General features: G+C 35.7%; 1 protein-coding gene and 1 long non-coding RNA gene across 3 annotated transcripts; both read left to right on the top strand.

Annotated features, from left to right (window-relative positions):
- Positions 1 to 3: 3 nt before the first annotated feature.
- Positions 4 to 4,785, top strand: LOC114396542 (beta-1,2-xylosyltransferase-like). Of its 2 annotated transcripts, XM_028358572.1 has the most exons (4): positions 4 to 814; positions 1,436 to 1,489; positions 2,331 to 2,480; positions 3,400 to 4,785. In XM_028358572.1, exons 1-4 carry the CDS (start codon positions 176 to 178, stop codon positions 4,120 to 4,122), a joined length of 1,566 nt encoding a protein of 521 aa, XP_028214373.1. In that variant the 5' UTR covers positions 4 to 175; the 3' UTR covers positions 4,123 to 4,785. The 2 variants fall into 2 exon arrangements, with proteins under 2 accessions (XP_028214373.1, XP_028214374.1); XM_028358573.1 differs by lacking the exon at positions 1,436 to 1,489 and having other exon boundaries at positions 6 to 814.
- A 10,045-nt stretch (positions 4,786 to 14,830) lies between these two features.
- Positions 14,831 to 16,141, top strand: LOC114395863. Its single transcript, XR_003663130.1, has 2 exons — positions 14,831 to 15,036; positions 15,580 to 16,141. It is a non-coding gene; the product is annotated as an uncharacterized LOC114395863 (long non-coding RNA).
- Positions 16,142 to 20,170: the final 4,029 nt, after the last annotated feature.

Raw genomic sequence — 20,170 nt, 5'->3', positions numbered from 1 at the left:
GGAAGAAGAAAACCTTATGAAAGAAGAAAGAAGAAAGAGAAGAGGGACCAAATTCACGTCACGACGTGATATATGTCATCACCCTATTAGCCTGCTTCGTTTGAGAAAATCACGCACCTACTTCTCCTTCCATCTCCGCTTCAGAGAGAGAAAGTGAAAGTGAGAAGAAGAAGCCATGAACAGAAGAACCACTTTGCTTGTTCGAACGCTATTGTTCCTCTTCGTCCTCAACTCCTTCTCTCTCTTCCTCTACTTCATCACCCACAAAGCTTCTTCTTCTCCTTCTTCTTCTTTACAACTCAAAAAACCTCGCACCTATCTCACACCACTTTCCCACCAAACGCACTTCTCAAAGCCATGGCCTATTCTCCCCTCCTACCTACCGTGGTCGCAGGCTCCTACCACGGCCCCTCCCCGCTCCTGCGAGGCCTACTTCGGGAACGGCTTCATGCGCCGCCGCGACCTCCTCCTCTCCCGCGGCGGAGCCGGGTGGTTCCGGTGCCGCCACAGCGATACGCTCCGGAGCTCGGTGTGCGAGGGAGGGAGGCTCCGCATGGTACCGGAGAGGATCGCCATGGCGAAGGGCGGGGAGGATTTATCGGCGGTGATGGGGCGGAGGGAGGAGGAGGAGCTGCCCGCATTTCAAAACGGTGCGTTTGAGGTTGACGGGGGTGAAGTCGTTGACCGGGAGTTTTTGGTTGACAAAAAGTTTTTGGATGAGTATGTGCCAAGGGGAGGGATCGATAGGCACACCATGCGAGACTTGATCGCCAAGATTCGGATCGTGAGAGGGAAGGATTTTCAATGTGATGAGGTGAGAAGGGAGTGCAAAGTTTGAATATTTCATGGTTTTTCATCATAAGGGTGTTTGTGTTTAGGAGTTCTAATTTTGGACTAGGGAGAAAGTTTGAGTTTTCATCATGTGGGTGTGTGTGTTGTTTGGTGCTGGGTTTTTGTGTACAAGGTTTTAAATTGCGGTCACAGTTGCGGGTTGCAGACACCTAAAAACTTTCATATTGTGGTTGAATCGCGGTTACGGACTGATTTTTAAAGCCTTATGTTGTTGGGTTTCTAATTTTGGAATCGGGAGAAAGTTTTAGGTTTTCTTCTTATTATTTTATTTTTCTGGGTTTCGTTTGTGGCTTTGGTCATGTGATGTGAGTGTTTATGAGTGATGCTACGAGACACGCCATGCAGGGTTTGATCAGCGAGAACCGGATCTTGGGAGGGAAGGATTTTGAGTGTGACGAGGCGAGGAAGTGGAAAGTTTGAATTTTTATGCTTTTGTTCATGTGGGTTTTTGTGGTCAGGGGTTAATGTAGGGTTTCTAAATTTGGACTCGGAGAAAAGAGTTTTTTCTTTTCCTTTTTCTCTCTGTTTTGTTTGCGGCATTCGTGATCTGAGTGTTTATGAGATGTTACGAGTTACCGTGCGGGATTTGATTAGCAAGATACGGATCATGGGATGGAAGGATTTTGAGTCTGATGAGGTGAGTGGAGTGGAACTTTTGGATTTTTATGGCTTTGATCATGCTGGTGTTTGTGATTAGGGGTTCATGTAGGGTTTCTAATTTTGGACTGGGGAGAAAGTTTGAGGGTTTTATTTTTCTGGGATTTAGTGAATTTAGTGGTGAGTGTTTAATGAGTGGTGCTTGAACTGAGTGTGAATTATTGTGGAGTCTATGACATTGGCTGTTGATTTTCATTGTTTTGATGATTCTGAATTGGATTTTTCTTATGGTGATTCGTTATTAATTTATTACCTTGTCTGTTTCTAAAAGATTCATTAAATTGAGGTTCACTTTTAGGGGGAAATAAGTGTTTTATTTTTCCTGATCAAGTGGGGGGTTTAATGTAATGGTTGGGTAAGATCGGTTATTTGATAGGAAAGGAAAGTAATTTATTTTCAGAGATAAGTGGAGGATGGGAAATTCTTCAAAATAGAAAAAGTTGTATGCAAAAATGATAGAACAAATTAAGAATGCAGCAAGTCCTGCCCAATTTTTCTGCTTATTAGAGATAGCAATTCCCCTGAAAAAGCCATGAACAGAACACCAAAGAGTGGCCATAAACATACCTTTATTCTATATCAAGCTTCGGGCCTAAGAGACTTTCTTAGAGATGCAATCATTCCTCTCTTTTTATAATGAATGTGTATTCGATATTCAATTGCTAAAACCTTTCATTTCATTCCCTGTATACTTTTTCTCTTTGATTTGGCTTTTAATTTTCACAATTGCCTTCTCTTTACAGAATTTACTGTATATTGTAATCTTTATTTGTACAACTTTTGTTTTTCTGTGTGCTTGACTAGAGGGTTTCTACTTGCAGTGGATTGAGGAGCCTGCCCTTCTGGTGACACGTTTTGAGTATGCTAATCTTTTTCACACTGTTACAGACTGGTACAGTGCTTATGTTTCTTCTAGAGTGACTGGTCTGCCTAATCGACCACATTTGATCTTTGTTGACGGCCATTGTGTGGTATGCATGATCAGTTTTGTTTATTTGTTTCATTTAATTTCAACATTCTAATGCTGTTGGTTTGCATTCTAAGAAAGCATAGAAAGTGTAAAGCATGCAGTATCTATTGTGATGTTGGTTTGCATACATTTTACCTCTTTAAATGATTTTTGGCATTAGCTGTTAGGTTAAGCTCCCAAAAAATTATGGAAGTGAAATGTAGGATTTTGAAATACTAAATTTGAAAAGGATGTTTGAGATGTGAAGAATTAAGAAGAGGTTATTAACTATGTGAATAATTTTTAACAAGTAGTTATTGATAACTTGGGATGTTCTTCTACAATCTAGATGCTTTTTGCTTCCTTCTATAAAAGGGACTGATTGGACCAAGCTGGGTTTCCAGATCTAAATAAATAAAATCAATATTTGAAGTATATATTTGGATTTCTTAAATTTTTTTGGTAGGAAACTTTAGATTAAATATTGATTATAATTGAAAAATTAATGTTAAATTGACCTAGCTTAACTTTTCTAGCTTTTCCTTTTATTTTTGCATTTCCAAAGCCTGTGCAATAGTTTTGGTATTTTGTTATTCTTTAGGAAAGAGGGGTTGAATTTTGATACAGTGTACCAATCCAAAGTATAATTTTCTAAACTTCCAATTCTCAACAATTCTACAATACCCTCTTGTGAAGTCTCAACAACATGATTATTGTGAGTTTTTTGTTAGACACCAATGTTGGCTTTTCTTTTCTTTTTCTTTTTTTCATTTTTAAGTTTGCAAGTTAATTATTTTGCTTCAATATAACTGTCTTATTCTCTCTTCATAAATTAAATGAACACACATGTACTATGTTTCACATATTGGTTAGTTTTGTTTACCTTGTTAACAAATATGGAAATTGGATGTTAATTTAATAGTTTCCTCCTAAAAATTAAGGCTCCTCTTGAAGAGACATGGAGAGCTTTATTCTCAAGCCTCAGATATGCTAAAAACTTCAGTGGTTCAGTTTGTTTTCGTCATGCTATTCTCTCACCTTTGGGATATGAGACGGCATTGTTTAAGGGACTAACAGAAGATATAGATTGTTATGGAGCTCCTGCTCAAGAACTATGGCAAAACCCCGATGACCACAAAACTGCACGCCTTTCTGAGTTTGGAGAAATGGTCAGAGCAGCATTTGGGCTACCTTTAAACGTACACCGTGGTGGAAAACCACTCTTTGGACACAACATTCTCTTTGTTCGTCGCGAAGATTATTTAGCTCATCCCCGTCATGGCGGTAAAGTTGAATCACGACTAAGTAACGAGCAAGAAGTCTTTGACTCATTGAAGAGCTGGGCATCTAATTATAAAGGGTGTAAAATTAACCTTGTCAATGGATTGTTCGCACACATGTCTATGAAGGATCAGGTGCGAGCCATTCAAGATGCATCGGTCATCATTGGCGCCCATGGTGCCGGTCTTACTCATATAGTATCTGCTTTGCCTAAAACTGTGATTCTGGAGATCATTAGCAGCTATTTCAGACGACCTCATTTTGCATATATTTCGCGGTGGAAAGGGTTAGAGTATCATGCAATCAACCTTGCTGGATCACATGCTGATACTGGAACCGTGATCAAAGAGCTGGTTGACATAATGAAAAGCCTTGGATGTTGAGTGTTTTGGGCTTGGAAGTGTTGATATCTGAGCTCGAGTAGTGGAATGGAAGGTGATCTTTAATTTTCTGATTCACATTATATGTGGCTTGCAATGTTTTATCTTTAATTGCAGTCAGTTTGGTTACTAGAAAGCGATTCAAAGTTGGGGATATTTTGTTGGAGCAGAAATAGCATAACTCTTCTAAACTGAATTTAACTTGACAATTCTACAACACCCTTGAAGGTGCAGAATCAAAGCCATGAGAGAAAGGTCTATTTGTCTTGGTTTATATAGCATGCTGGATTGTTAGTACCAGACACAGTATGTGGCATCTTGCTGTGGATTTTGCTTCCTTCACTTGCTCCTTGTCCCAAGTTGTATACTGAAAAGGGGGGTCCCAAATTTTTTATTTGTATATTGAGTTTTCCTCCTTAAACGGCTTTGTTGTACAATAGGTTTTTCCACTAGCACATTATTTTCTGACTAATTTTGACAGGTACTTTATATTTAAGTAACACATACAAATTGCATTTGTAAGTGAGTTAAACTTTTGGCTGACATAATATTTCTTGAGAGACTGATTTCTTTTTTTGTGATTTCTTATTAGGGTTTTGTTGGTGCATGTCTGTACTAAATACTATTTGGAATTTTCAGATGATAAATGCACGTTCGTTTTATTTACTATAATTTGATTTTTGTTTTTTTATTCCTTAACCATTTGTATTTAATAGTATTGCTGTAACTGTAGCTGTAGGGGGCATATGACAACAAAATCCTTTAAATGAATCACTCTTAACCGCACGAAAAGAATGTATGAGAAACTTAACATCTGAAAGATAAGAAATTAATGACTTTAATGTTATGCTATATTACATGATAATATAAAATTATTTTCTATTGTTAGTATATAATTTTTTTTCTATTGCAAATAATATTATGAAGAGTGTTTTTGTCATGTCATCTAGTCTAGTTAATGCGATCTGGTCTTATGTATAAAAAATAAATATTTAATTTACCAAGATTAATAAAAATAATTAAATTGGTTAATTTTAATTAATAATGTGATAAATTTTTATTTTATTTTGAAATTGTCCATAGTATTAAATTATTTAAGCAGTAATTATTTTTTAAGAGATAGTTTTTCTAATCGATTATTATATTTTGTTTTGTTAATAACCCAATATATGCATTCATTTTCATATAAAATGAGTGTATACTATTAGTAGATCTTAAAATTAATTATGGGTAAAACATAAATTTAGTAATTAATACACTTAAAAGTAATCTTGTATTTCTTGTAACGAGGACTAAGAAAATATTTTCTGTTTCTTATATAAATGACTGTAGATAGTACGTAATAGCTTATTTAATTAATTTATGTTTGCATTTATTGTCTTCATTCCTTTTTATCTATTCCCTTCACCCTAAAATAATAATCTTTTAAGATTATGACACAGTAATTAAGAAACATTTAATTGATATAAATTTAAACTAAAATATCCTTAAATTTTCATTTACTTTGTCATAAATTATCTACTAACTACCAATAACAATACATTCTACTATTTATCAACTTATTCTTATGATAAATATCTCTTTTCAATGCAAATATTAATTAATTTATTTTTTAATTATGTTTAGGGTTATTGTTGGGAAAAATAGCTTTAAAAAATTAATGGGACTATTATTTTTAAAAAAAATTATCTTTTAAGGTTTGTAGAAACTAATAAATGCAATAAAGTTTCTTGATCCTAAAAAAATAGTAGTCGAGTTTCTATTTTATTCTTTTTTTTTTATTTCTACTCCACAAAAATGATGTGTAAATTAATTAAAGATTAAATGAAAGTAAGAGTATAATTAACAAAACAATAATTAATATAATACAGAACTTTGAAAATGACATATAAATATATTTTATTCTTCAAAATTCAACAATTAAAAAGGAACAAAAAGAATATTTAATTATATGCAACAGAAACAAATTTGATGGACTTAACTATAAAAAAATTTTAACTACTTTCACCCAATGATATCATCACACAAATACTCTTCAACTAACTAAGATTATATTTTCAATAACTTATTTTTTATAAGGTATTCCAATAAAGATCACTCTCGGAAAGAAACGTCTTTTTGGAAGGGAGACAACTTTTACGTTGTGTGTTGGTGGCAAACGAGGTGGTTGATGATGCTAAGAGAAGGAAGAAACAATGTCTTATTTTCAAAGTTGATTTCAAAAAAGCATATGATTCGATCTCTTGGGAGTTCCTTTTTGTATAAGCTTTGTAGACTTGACTTTCATGGTGCTTGGATTAAATGGATAACGGGGTGCCTTGAGTCATCTTGGGCTTCGCTATTGCTAAATGGAAGTCCAACTCATAGTTCAAGTGTACAAAGGGAGTATGCCAAGGTGATCCCTTGGATCCTTTTCTTTTCTTGATTGTCGCATAAGGGTTGAATGGTTTGATGCGGAAAGCACAAAAAAAAACTTATTTGAGGGGTATAAGGTTGGAAAGCATAATTATGAGATTAGTTTTCTACAATATGTTGATGGTACAATCTTTATGGGAGAGGTAAATGTGAAAAATGTCTTTACTATCAACATTATTCTTAGATTGTTTGAATTAGTTTTTGGACTAAGGGTGAACTTTCACCGGAGTAGCTTTGGGGTAATTCATATCTCATTGTGGACGCGATTGTGATTCATATCTCGTTGTGGACGCGATTGTGATTTGATCTTCCTCTTGGACCATCATGTTTCCTTGAATGATTCCTCCCTCGCTCAGATTCCATCAAAGTTATTGCATTGTGTTCATCATCAATATTTTCAGTTCTCATCATTCTCCCATTTTCTCTAGGAGCAGCAGTCACCTCATCCAAATTCAAAGTTGATCTTCCCACAAGCAACGTTTGAACCAAAGCTTTAAACGACCTTAGTAGTGAGGCCATAACAACAACGCCTGCTCCTCATTAGAGAGTTTATCATCTGCATTCAACAATTGACTTACTAGCTGATTGAACTTGTTGATGTGGTCATGGAGATCTCCTCTCATCTCCATTTTGAGTTGATACAAATCCATCTTTAAACATAAGCAATTGGTTAACGATTTTGACACATAGATATTCTTGAGCTTCTCTCACAAGGCCTTCGGTGTTGTCTCCTTCAACACGTTGTGTTTTATCTCGAGAGAAAGGGCTAACCAAATCATGCTCACAACCCTCCTTTGAATCTTAGTCCACTCGGTTTCATTTATAGAAGCTAACCTTTCATCTTCTAACGCCTGATCAAGACCTTGCTGCACCAAAAGGTCTTGAATAGTACTCTGCTAAATCATAAAATTTATTTTCCCATCAAACAACTGTATCTCAAACCTTTGTGTGTTCCTGGCCATAGCTCTGATACCACTGTTGTGTAAATAATGCTCCCACAAATAAAATTACCCACACCACAAAGGATCGTAAAAACACACAAAGATCACACCGTAGAAAAATAATAGCAAACACAAAAATTTAATGTGGTTCAACACCTCTTGCCTATGTCCACGGAATCCTCTCAAAAATTATTTCACTATCACAAAAATGATTACAAGATAGTAACCCACCCCAAATTGTGTATCACTCTACAAACCTGAGTACCCCGCTCAATGGTTACAAGGAATGATAACACTCTCACACAAAGACACTTTTCTCTCAACAAAGTGACTTTATTTCACAATCTTTCTTCTCACACACTCTCTCTTCATGTGTTTTCTCTCCACTAATTCTCTTCTATATTTATAGTTAAGATTTTCACCAATTATAATAAATAAGCTTTCTTGGAATTTGAAACAAAAATAACTTCTAATGCATTCATTCATCTAAGGTTCTAAAATGCAATCATCCACTTTGCATTTAAACCACCTAAACCTTAGTGATAAAAATCCAATTCCCAATATGCATATGCACCTTATCTTTTGGCTTGAAACTCTACAATATGCATACGCACCTTATCTTTCTTGGAATTTGAAACAAAAATAACTTCTAATGCATTCATTCATCTAAGGTTCTAAAATGCAATCATTCACTTTGCATTTAAACCACCTAAACCTTAGTGATAAAAATCCAATTCCCAATATGCATATGCACCTTATCTTTTGGCTTGAAACTCTACAATTAGTACATCTACATATGCTGGCAGTGCTGCTCCTTGATTCTCTCCTTCAGCCCTTCATTCCAGCACCGGTTACTTATTAAAAAATATTGTATAGTTATTTGGCCATTATGGTGCTGATCTTGTTGCCTTATTCTCAGTCATTTCATTGCCTTATTTTTAGCCTATCTTAATTACTAATTGTTGGCACAAGTTGCTATTTATCTCGCGTTGTAAACATGTAAATATACAATTTGAATACACACATTGTTATTACATTTCACAAGTGTGTGGGGGGCTTAATCAGGAAAAATGGTTGGATAATGAGATCCGGTGAAAAATAGGAATTGGGGATAAAGTGAGATTTTGGGTTGATACTTGAGTGGATGGAAATTTTGGCAAACTTGCTTCCAAGGTTATATTAAATCTTGGAACAAAAGTTGGAGGTGGAGGAGAATATGGGAGTTTGGAGGTTATGACATATGGTCTTGGGAGTTTAGGTGAAGAGAACCTTTTGAGTGGGAGAGAGGGATAAGTTTTTACAACTAACAACTCTTTTGGAAACTGTGCAGGTACATAACGGCATTGTTGATTCTTGGGTTTGGAGAGTAAGCCCCTCTACAAATTCTGCATATTCACAACGAACAGATGGTGGCTTAAAGGCTCTACACATCACCTTAGCAGAGGTATGGCGGATAAATATTGTTGGGGAGATTCGAGGGGTACACCTGTGGACCACGAGCCACCACATAAGTGAAGTCTGACACCACACTCTAACCCAAAATCTTAAGGCTCAGGTTTATGGGTCTTCTCCTCACTTATATGGTGCTCAACCTTTCCACTTCTACCCGATGTGGGACTTCACCTCATACTTGTAACCCAACACATCTCCCCCTCAAGTGTGAGTCTCTTCCACATGGTAGTCTCCCCCTCGAGCGGAAGTCTTTATCATCCACGAGTATAGCCATGGCCACTTGCGAAACTTGCCCTGCCTGCTAGCCATTCTGGCCACCCCGCTCCACCTGCGGGGCACGCTGTGCCGCTAGCCATTCTGGCCACTTGCGGTACTTGCATACTCGTCTGAGCCGGTCACCAACTTGAACCATCAGCTCTGATACCAATTGTTAGTATAGAGCAATAAAAGAAGAGAAAGAAATAAAGGGAAGAAAGAAAATGACACAAAGTTTAACGTGGTTTAGCACACAATGTATGTGCCTACGTCCACGGCTACACTAGGAGAACTTTTTATTACTTGTACATAAAAGCTTACAAGGTGTCTCTATATATAAAACTAATGAGACACAAGTTTTTACAAACCAAGCGATGTGGGACTAAGATCACACAAGTTTTATAGACCAAGCGATGTGGGACAAAGGAACTAAGACCACAAACTCTAACAATTCTCCCACTTGGGGTCTAAGTTCCAAACTCTAGCAGCTCCTTGTAAGCAATGAGTTCATCGACTCTTTACCTAGTGTAGCGCCTTCATCTTCAATTATCCTTGAAGGCCAACTGAGGCAATGCAAAACCTCAGTTTGTCAGTTGTAACAGCTTTAGTCAACATATCTGTTGGATTCTCTGATCCTAAGATCTTCAATAAAGATAAGTCTCCATCATTTATCAACTCCCTGATAAAATGACATCTTAATTGAATATGCTTGCATCTATAATGGAAGACTGGATTCTTAGCAAGACTTATAGCACTTTGACTGTCACTAAACATTGGAGCATCATCTTGTTCTTTCCCTAATTCATTGAGAAAATTCTTTAGCCAAATCATCTCCTTAGTTGCTTCTGAGATAGCTATGTACTCGGCTTCCGTGGTTGAGAGAGAAACTCTATCTTGAAGTTTAGACTTCCAACTCACAGCAGTACCTCCCAAGGTAAAAATGTAGCCTGTGGTGCTTTTCTTGGTATAAAAAATCTCCTCCCAAGTCTGCATCTGAAAATCCATGTAAAGTGAGATTGCCTTTTCTGAAGCACAAACACATCTTTAAAGTACCATTCAGATATCTGAGTATCCACTTTACGCCTTTCCAATGTTCCTTTGCTGGATTTGATAGGAACCTACTGACAACTCCCACTGCATGTGCTATGTCAGGTCTGGTACACACCATAGCATACATCAAACTCCCAACTGCTGATGCATATGGTACTCTTGACATGTAACATTTTTCTTCATCTGTCTGCAAAGATTGCTTCTTTGAAAAATTCAAATGAGATCCCAAAGGGGTATTCCTGGTCTTAGAATCTCCAAGGTAAAACCTGTCAAGCAACTTGTGTATATATTTCTCCTGAGAGAGCTTCAAAATTCCTTCTAATTTGTTTCTAAGAATTCTCATACCAAGGATTTGTTTAACTGGACCAAGATCCTTCATTTCAAAGTTTTCTGCCAACTGCTGCTTCAATTTGTTAATTTCTGCCATACTAAATCCTGCAATCAACATGTCATCAACATACACGACAAGGATAACATAACTATTAGTATATTTTTTAACATAGCAGCAATGGTTCATGTCACATCTTTTGAATCCTGAGTTGCTCATAAACTCATTAAACTTCTTGTACCACTACCTCGATGCTTGTTTCAAGCCATATAAACTTTTGTGAAGCTTCCATACAAGATTCTCCTTGCCTGGCACTTCAAAACCTTCTGGTTGGGTCATATAGATCTCTTCCTCTAAATCCCCATGCAAGAATGCAATTTTAACATCTAACTGCTCCAAGTGAAGATTCTCTGCAGCTACTATGCTCAGAATAATTCTGATGGTAGTCATCTTTACAATTAGAGAGAAGATCTCTGTGAAATCAATTCCTTGTTTCTGCTGAAACCCTTTCACCACAAGTCTCGCCTTGTATCTTCTTCTACAGTCAGATTCTTCCTTTAGCCTATAGACCCACCTATTTTGTAACGCTTTCTTTCCTTCTGACAATTTAGTTAAAGACCACGTCTTATTCTTCTGAAGGGATGTCATCTCATCTTTCATCGCTAGCTCCCACTCAATAGTGTCATTCCCCTGTGTAGCCTCACTGAAACATTCTGGCTCACCAGCATCAGTTAACAACAAATAATGCAATGAAGGGGAATACCTATCTGGTGGTATTGAAATTCTGCTAGATTTTCTTGGAGGAGTTGATGGTTCTGGTTCTGACTCAACCTCTACGCTTGTACTCTGTTTTCTGTTGGCTACATCACTTTCTGAAATTTCTTCAAGTGGTGCTTTCTCAGAAATTTCTGACAGTTTACCTGCACATGTAGATTGTGCAGAAAATTTGTCCTTATAAAATAAGTTCTCATTAAAAGTAACATTCCTGCTTCTGATAACTTTCTTGGTCTGGTCATCCCAAAACATGTAGCCATACATGTCAGATCCATAACCAATAAAATAACACTTCCTCGCCTTCAGATCCAATTTATCTCTACTATTAGAGTCTGTCAGTATATTTGAAACACAACAAAAAATTCTCAAATGTGAAAGTTTTACCTCCTTTCCAGACCATACTTCTTCGGGCAACTGATAATTCAAAGGAACTGATGGTCCTCTATTAATGAGATATGCTGCTGTGTTTATTGCTTCTGCCCAGAATGCTTTAGGCAAGCCAGACTGGATCCGCATACACCTTGCTTTCTCGTTCAAGGTTATATTCATCCTTTCTGCAACACCATTTTGCTCAGGTGTTCCTGGTATTGTCTTGATCATTCTGATCCCATGTTGTGAACAGAAGTCTTTAAACTCCTGACTGTCATACTCCCCGCCATTGTCAGATTTCAGACTTTTAACCTTTAGACCTGTCTGATTTTCAACTTCTGTTTTCCACCTTTTAAACACAGAAAACACATCAGATTTATTTTTAAGAAAATAAACCCATAATAGCGTGAGTTTCCAACAGATTTCACTGGGGCTGGCCCCCAAACATCTGTGTGCACCAATTCTAGCTTTTCAGCTTTAAGAGTCTTCCCTGCCCTTGAGAAACTGACCTTTTTCTGCTTTCCAAGGATACAATGTTCACAAGCACCAACATCAACATGCTTGAGGCTTGATAGCTTACCCTTTGCCGCCATAAGCTTCATTCCTTTTTCACTCATGTGTCCAAGTCTTTGATGCCACATGGTTGAATTATTGACAGCCTCAGTAACTGCTACCATATGGAGGTCTTGATGTTGATATCACCTCTTCCGACAATGTCAAGAGATTTTCCATCTACAAGGTAAACTTTTCCAAATCTTCCAGAAACATAGTTAGACAATAACTTTAGAGGGAGTAGTGTGGAACGACGCACCTGAGTCCATGATCCATGAATCAACAGGACTATAGATAATCCTCTATCTACATCTTCCAAAAGCTGAAATCTCTGCCATCGAACTTCTTGATCTTCACCTTCCCCTCTTCTAATGCCATTGCTCCCACTGTCTCCTCTAAACTGAGAAGACTCCCACTAATTCCTTTAAACTAAGGAAATCCCGTGGAGTAACCAAAAGCTCTTGATATCAGTTGTTGGGGAGATTCGAGGGGTACACCTGTGGACCACGAGCCACCACATAAGTGAAGCCTGACACCACACTCTAACCCAAAACCTTAAGGCTCAGGTTTGTGGGTCTTCTCCTCACTTATATGGTGCTCAACCTTTCCACTTCTACCCGATGTGGGACTTCACCTCACACTTGTAACCCAACAAATATATCAAGGAAAGTTACGTTTTTAATCTGGATAGCATTGATAGATAGGCTTCCCACTAAAGATAACTTGTGGAAGAGGGGAATTATCACAGATGAAGCTGAGTTGATGTGTCCACTCTGTAATCAACAAGTGAAAACTATGCAGCAATACTCTTAAACTGTAAAGTTGTGTTTAAAATTTGGTTGGAATGCTACAGTTGGATCTCGCCAGATTTTGCTCTAGCTTTACCGGAATCACTTCAAGAGCATTTTTGGCTACACTTGGGCATTGGAAGCTATATATTGAATGTTATATGGAGTGTATTAATTTTTTGTGTTTGGAAGAAAAGGAATAAATAACCTTGTTTTTAATATAGAGTCTGCTCAAAGTTCTGATATGGTATAGGATGCTATGTTCTGTGTTTGGTCATGGTTGAGATCATTGGCACCAGGCTTTACTTGCTCAGTGGAGTAGCAACACTCCCACTTTGCCTTCTCTGTGCCTAATCAAAATGCTTTGGTGGGTTGGGCTGAGGGTTATACACTCAGGAACAACATTGTTGTGTTGTGTTTGGGTTGCGATGGGTGAGGTGTTTCTTTGAATAGGATGGGATATAAGGCTAGAAGGTGCTGAGATTTTTGTAATAGGAGGAGGGATATGTTATTAGAGGTGGGTATAATTTCCTGATATACAAATGTGCAGATTCCTTGCGATGTCCAACCTCTTAGCTATGAGGTTAATAGGTATTCTTATGTTAGATGATATTAATTAATACAGTTTAACCTTATTGCTTCAAGTTGGATATTCTCTTTTTGTAATATGTTTTTTATTTGGGTACCTCTGCTACCATGTTAATAATATTTGTTTGTTGATTTAAAAAACTTTAGGAAAGAAGTTTATTTTTTTTTAATGTGATCAGTAGAACTAAATAATACTAGATTATGGACTATGTGATGTACGAGATAAAAATTTATGAGAGTATAATTTTGTATTTTGATGAAATAATTTTTTTTATCTTCAAATATGATTTGATATTAAATTTTTAAAATTTTTTGATTGCTTGTTGGATTTATTTTTCACTTGATTTTAATTATATTTATAATTTTTCTTAATTATAAGTTTACTTTCATGTACATGAATTGAATTTAGTAGAATAAGTTTCATGATGATTAGAATGAGTTTAAAATTGTGTCTCTAAATTGAAAACAATGATTATTTTTAAAAACATAAATAAAAAGTTAAATTAAACTTTCAAAAGATAAGAGTAATCAAACTAAATATAATTAAAAAAAAAGATTAAAAAATAATTTTTATCTATAAAATGATTAGATTGAGATTTTTGTAAAATATCTTTTATTTTTAATTATCAGATGTAAGTGATCCTAACTCATTCAAAATTTATCAGGTTAGGCTGACCTACAGGGACCTACGACCTGGCCTACATAAAGTCTGAATTGTCTTATTTAATTTTTTGGATATAATTAATTTTTTTTAAACTATCAGACTTTGATTACCTTCATAACTTTTATTTCTATAATTAAGTAAAAATGTAATTACAATTTAGGTATGAGTCATGTGTCTTTTTATATTCCTTATTATTTTTATTAACTTTCCTTTTTCTTTAACTTTCCTATTAGTTCATATTCCATCCATAAAATATTAAATATTTATTATGAAGAAGACTTTAAGCTATCAGGCCATACCAGGCTTTTAAAAAGACTAGGCCGAGTCAAAATAAAAGTCTTTGATAGACTATATGTCAGACTCAGAGCTAAAAAATTTATCGTAGACTAGACTCGTGCCTTTTAAAGCCTAGCCTGACCTATTCCCACCCCTAACTATCAATAACATACTTTTTCCCTTAATTTATGATCTGCTTTACATAAAGTTTTTTCATACTGGCTTATTAGCCTATTAACTTATTTAAATATATAGATGGTCTACTAAATTTTTTAACATGAAAAAAACTTTTAAGCAGGTTCAACGTAATGCCTTGTTCAGAACATCCTATTTCCATCCGTAACTAAAACCGAAGGGCAAATAAGAGACAGAGAAAGACAAGGAAGGAGGAGGAAGCGCTTTCAGAACCGCTGTTTAGTAATAGAAGCGCTAATTACCAAGACCCAGAAGCCAAAACGTGATTCCGTATGTTTTAACTGATAAACCAAAATATCTGATTTTCATAGTGATGCCAATTTTCAATTCGCCTATGGTTTGGTAGAATCATGCTGCTTCTGCTCTATTTGTTCGTTTGTTTTCTTTTTTTTATGATGATGCACCCCACTTGTTTGATAAAATGCCCTCTAATATGAATATCAACATGGTGAATGTTTTGTGTCTGTTTTCATTTTTTTATATAATTACAAAATTGCCACCATATTTTCTTCCTGTTATTCTTAAAAGTAAAAAATATTATAATTATTAATTAAAATATTAAAACTAGGACTAGTGAATTGACACACAGCGCCAATTACAATCCTTGGTTTCGTGTAAATGTTATGCACCAGTGAAAGGTGCATTTGTGTTATCAAAGATGTGGTGACATAAATTATTTTGTGCCTTCACATGGTATAAACTTTTGAAACGGTTAATTCGTCAGTAGCATTAAGAGTTCTAGAGTTCAATCCCTATAGAGTACTATAAGTTATTGATGTATGTTCACTTGATAGTTGATGACCTTTGTGATAGGTGGTTGGACAAATGGTGCTGTGTTTTCCCTCAACACCCAAGAAACTGGCCATGACCATAGCAGTCTCCCTCTCTGGCGCTGCCATTTTAGCTGTTGGGATGCACCTTTCTTATGTCAATGTTGAACCCCAGCGAGCTCGAACCAGAGATCGCGATGCTTTTGTCATGGAGACATTGAACAAGAAGTATGGTTATACTTCCCCATATGAGAAATTGGCTCGCAATGGTTCTTCTGTTGAGAGATCACAGGAATCCTCTATGAGAGAGAATTATGCTCGGGCTCGCAATGATCTGGTCAAAGAGACTTTTAGTAACCTTGGATTTAAAAAATAGAAGAGAGATTCTGAAAGCTTTGGTCTCAATTCTTGCTCCTTTGAGTTCTTCTTTTTGTGATTCCTAAATCAACGAAGAATAAATGCTTATTGCCAATGCTAGCAGCAGGCACATCTTCAATGTTTATAGCAGTGCATGAGTTTCTGCATTGTTTTTAGTTGCTCTCTTGTATGAAATTTCTCATTTTTGGCTCCAAGTTTATTAATTTTTCTTTGTGATCCTTGCCAAATACCGGGTAGATATTTAAAGGGGATTGAGATAATGCAGAGGATCTTTTAAAACTTGACTAATTTCTGCAACGTTTATAACCTTACCAAATACTTGGGTAGATATTTAAAGTGGAAAAAAAAAGAACCAAAATTACATATTAGAAATTAAAACGATACTAAAATAACAATTTAATCTAATATAATAAAAGTCAATCTTGAAGCTTCTTTAAGAAGAAAATTAATAGGAAAACCAAAATTAAAAATAATCTCATATTGCAATTTATATTATTTATTATAAATTTAAATATGATTTATATATTTGAAGATATTTATTTATTATAAATTTTAATTATATAAAATAAATATTTATTCTATAGTGTGCACATGTTAAAATACTTATTAAAAAAAACCAAAATTCAAATATTTTCAAGGATTGACATTTGACAAACATGTTAAAAAGACATTCTGTGAAATGATACGAACACACTTTTTAAACATACTTTACTTTATTAGTTAAAATTGATTGAAATTACAAAATTTTGATTGCTTTTACTCTTTTCTTTGTAGCATATTGTCCATACCACAGGAAGAGAAAGAAAGAGTGAGGCAGTGGTAGTGAGAATCAGCAGCAAAGTAACATGTTCATTAATGGACAAGGATCATCTCATGTCCATTTAACTTATACATTATCATTTAATTTAATATGCACAAACAGCACAGTTAATAGTACATAAACAAATGTTATGGCTAGAATATATTGTGAACTGGCAGAACCGCTACTTGAAGTGTTACATGTCCTCCTTCATTCTAAATGTAAAGAATAGAATTTCCAAGCTATTGCAATTGAAGCTGGGAAAAGGTTAGCTTACAAATTTGCTGTGTCCTGACGGAAAGTCAAAGATCTCCAACTTATATATGTGAAAGTGCAGAATGAACCTGCCTGTGCATGTTTCCATTCACCATTTGCAGTAAAAATTGCATTGGCAGAATCAAGTCTACTCAGGTCTTTTGCTAATTCTAGGGATGCTGATAGTGAGTTTTATATGTGAGAAAATAGGCTATAGTCTCTAGTACCATAGTAGATTTCAACTTAAAATCAATTGACACTAAGGGAAGTTGTTCAACAAATATATATGCTGCATTCCAAGAACTGAGGCAAACGATGTGAGACTTTCTAACATGTAGGACTGCACTGCATGTTTCAGCTGTTGGAGGGCAGTGGAAAATTGTAGAGAAGTTGGTGCAACATGTGCCTGCACAATAACTTGGAGAGCTGGACTTGATGGGTTGTACTTGCCTGCACTATGTTGCAATGGGTGAAAACACAAGTGCTGCCGAGGCATTGCTTGTTGGACATTTTAGTGTAATTGATCTCTTTATTATGTTAAAATAAGAGTGCACGCTTGTTTTAATGTAATAACGAGATGTTCGGTTTAGGCAAAGGTTGGAAGTTACATGGAAGTTACAAAAACTTCCATCAACGGTTGGAAGTTACATGGAAGTTACTAAAACTTCCATCAACGACAGTTTTTAAAATAGAAAAAACTTCCATCAACCGCCAAAAACCACCTGTTCTTTGATTATAAATAATCATTCTGGTTCAGAAAGCATAACATGTGAAAAACTCACAAGACCAAAACAAAACTCTTGAATTATAATCTTCTGATTTTATCCGATTGAACAATTTTGGTTGAACCCCGAAATTTGATTCAATCTGAAAGTGTTTATACACGACTTCAGATTTATCCAGGATTATCTCGATTTTCAAAATTAACCAACAAAAGATTGAATCAAATCTTTCGAGATGACGAACAATAGTTCGAAGATGACAAGCAAGTTTGCGAAGTTGGACAAGTTTGAAGGGTAGGATTTCAGAAGATGGCAGAAAAAGATGCACTTTCTCTTGACAACATTGAATGTGGTGTATGTGCTGAGTACACCAATGTCGGTGTATATGGAAGACGAAACTCTGGATCAAACAAGGAAGCATTCGAAATGGGAGAACGACGATTACATTTGTCGTGGACACATTCTGAACGGTATGTCTGACTCTCTCTTTGATATTTATCAAAATGTTGAGTCTGCTAAGGAATTATGGGACTCTCTTGAATCCAAGTATATGGCAGAAGATGCCTCAAGTAACAAATTCTTAGTTAGTAATTTCTTTAATTACAAAATGATTGATTCGAGGCCTGTTATGGAGCAATATAATGAACTGCTGCGGATTTTGGGTCAGTTTACTCAACATGATTTGAAAATTGATGAATCCATTGCAGTTTCATCTATAATTGATAAACTGTCTTCTTATTGGAAAGACTTCAAGCATACCTTGAAACATAAGAAGGAAGAGTTGACTCTGGTTCAACTCGGTAGTCATTTCATGATTGAGGAGTCGCTGAGGGCTCAGGAAATTGACAAAGTCAATGATAAAAACGTAGCAGGTTCCTCTTTCGTTAATATGGTAGAGGAAAGTGGAACAATTAAGCAAAATTACAATGCTAAAGGTAACAAACGAAAATTTCAAGGAAATAAGAACAAAGGTCCAAACAAATAGACAAAATTGTCATGTTGGAAGTGTGGAAAACCTGGTCATTTAAAGAGGGATTGCCGGGTGTTCAAAGGAAAGAACAAGGCTGGTCCAAGTGGGTCTAATGATCCTGAAAAGCAACAAGGATGATGACGTTGCTTGGTGGTTTGATTCGGGGGCAACAAGCCATGTGTGCAAAGATAATTGTCGTTGGTTCAAGGAATTTAGACCAATCGATGATGGCTCTATTGTGAAGATGAACAATGTTGCAACTGAACCAATCCTAGGATTAGGTTGTGTGAATTTAGTTTTTACTTCCGGAAAAAGTTTGTATTTGGATAATGTCTTATTTGTACCTGGTATTCGTAAGAACTTATTGTCTGGTATGGTTTTAAATAATTGTGGTTTCAAGCAAGTACTTGAAAGTGACAAGTACATCTTGTCAAGACATGGTTCGTTTGTTGGATTTGGTTATCGTTGTAATGGAATGTTTAAATTAAACATTGATGTTCCTTTTGTTCATGAATCTGTTTGTATGGCCTCGTGTAGTTCTACAACTAATATGACAAAATCAGAAATTTGGCATGCTAGATTAGGACATGTTCATTACAAAAGATTAAAAGATATGTCAAAAACAAGTATGATTCCTCCTTTTGATATGAACATTGAAAAATGCAAAACTTGCATGTTGACCAAGATCACTAGGAAACCTTTTAAGGATGTTAAAAGTGAGACTAAAGTCTTAGACCTTATTCATAGTGATTTGTGTGATTTTCATGCTACTCCATCATTAGGTCATAAAAAATATCTTGTTACTTTTATTGATGATGCATCAAGGTATTGTTATGTATATTTATTAAATACAAAAGATGAAGCTCTTGATAAATTTAAAATTTATAAGAAAGAGGTAGAACTTCATCAAAATGGGCTAATAAAAACTCTTCGTACGGATAGGGGAGGTGAGTATTATGATCCGGTTTATTTTCAATCTACTGGAATAATACATCAAACTACAGCTCCCTATACACCACAACAGAATAGTGTAACCGAAAGGAAGAATAGAACCTTGAAAGAAATGATGAATTCCATGTTATCCTATTTGGGTTTAAGTGAAGGATTTTGGGGTGAGGCTATGTTGACAGCCTGTTACTTGTTGAACCGAATTCCTAATAAAAGGAATAAGGTTACCCCATATGAACTTTGGCACAAAAAGACACCAAATTTGAGTTATCTCAAAATTTGGGGATGTAGGGCTGTGAGAACTCAGCATAATTTAGCCGATCATTTAACCAAAGGGTTAAGTAGAGATCTCGTGAAAAGGTCGGCTGTGGGATTAGGATTAAAGTCCATCTGAAATCTCTTATGTTAAGATACCCAATTCCCATCTAATATGACATTAGGTGCTGAATTCAATGTGGAAAGCTTAACATGTAGAGATTGGAACACATCATCGAAAGTATCCCAAAAGGAATGTGTTCGGTTCTGCAAGTTAAGGAGGTTGAAGTATAACTTCTCAATGGTT

Source organism: Glycine soja, chromosome 18 (assembly GCF_004193775.1).
Source record: "Glycine soja cultivar W05 chromosome 18, ASM419377v2, whole genome shotgun sequence".
In the NCBI taxonomy this organism is placed as follows: Eukaryota; Viridiplantae; Streptophyta; class Magnoliopsida; order Fabales; family Fabaceae; genus Glycine; species Glycine soja.
Note: the sequence above shows the minus strand (reverse complement) of the source record. Positions and strands in the feature narration are given on the sequence as shown.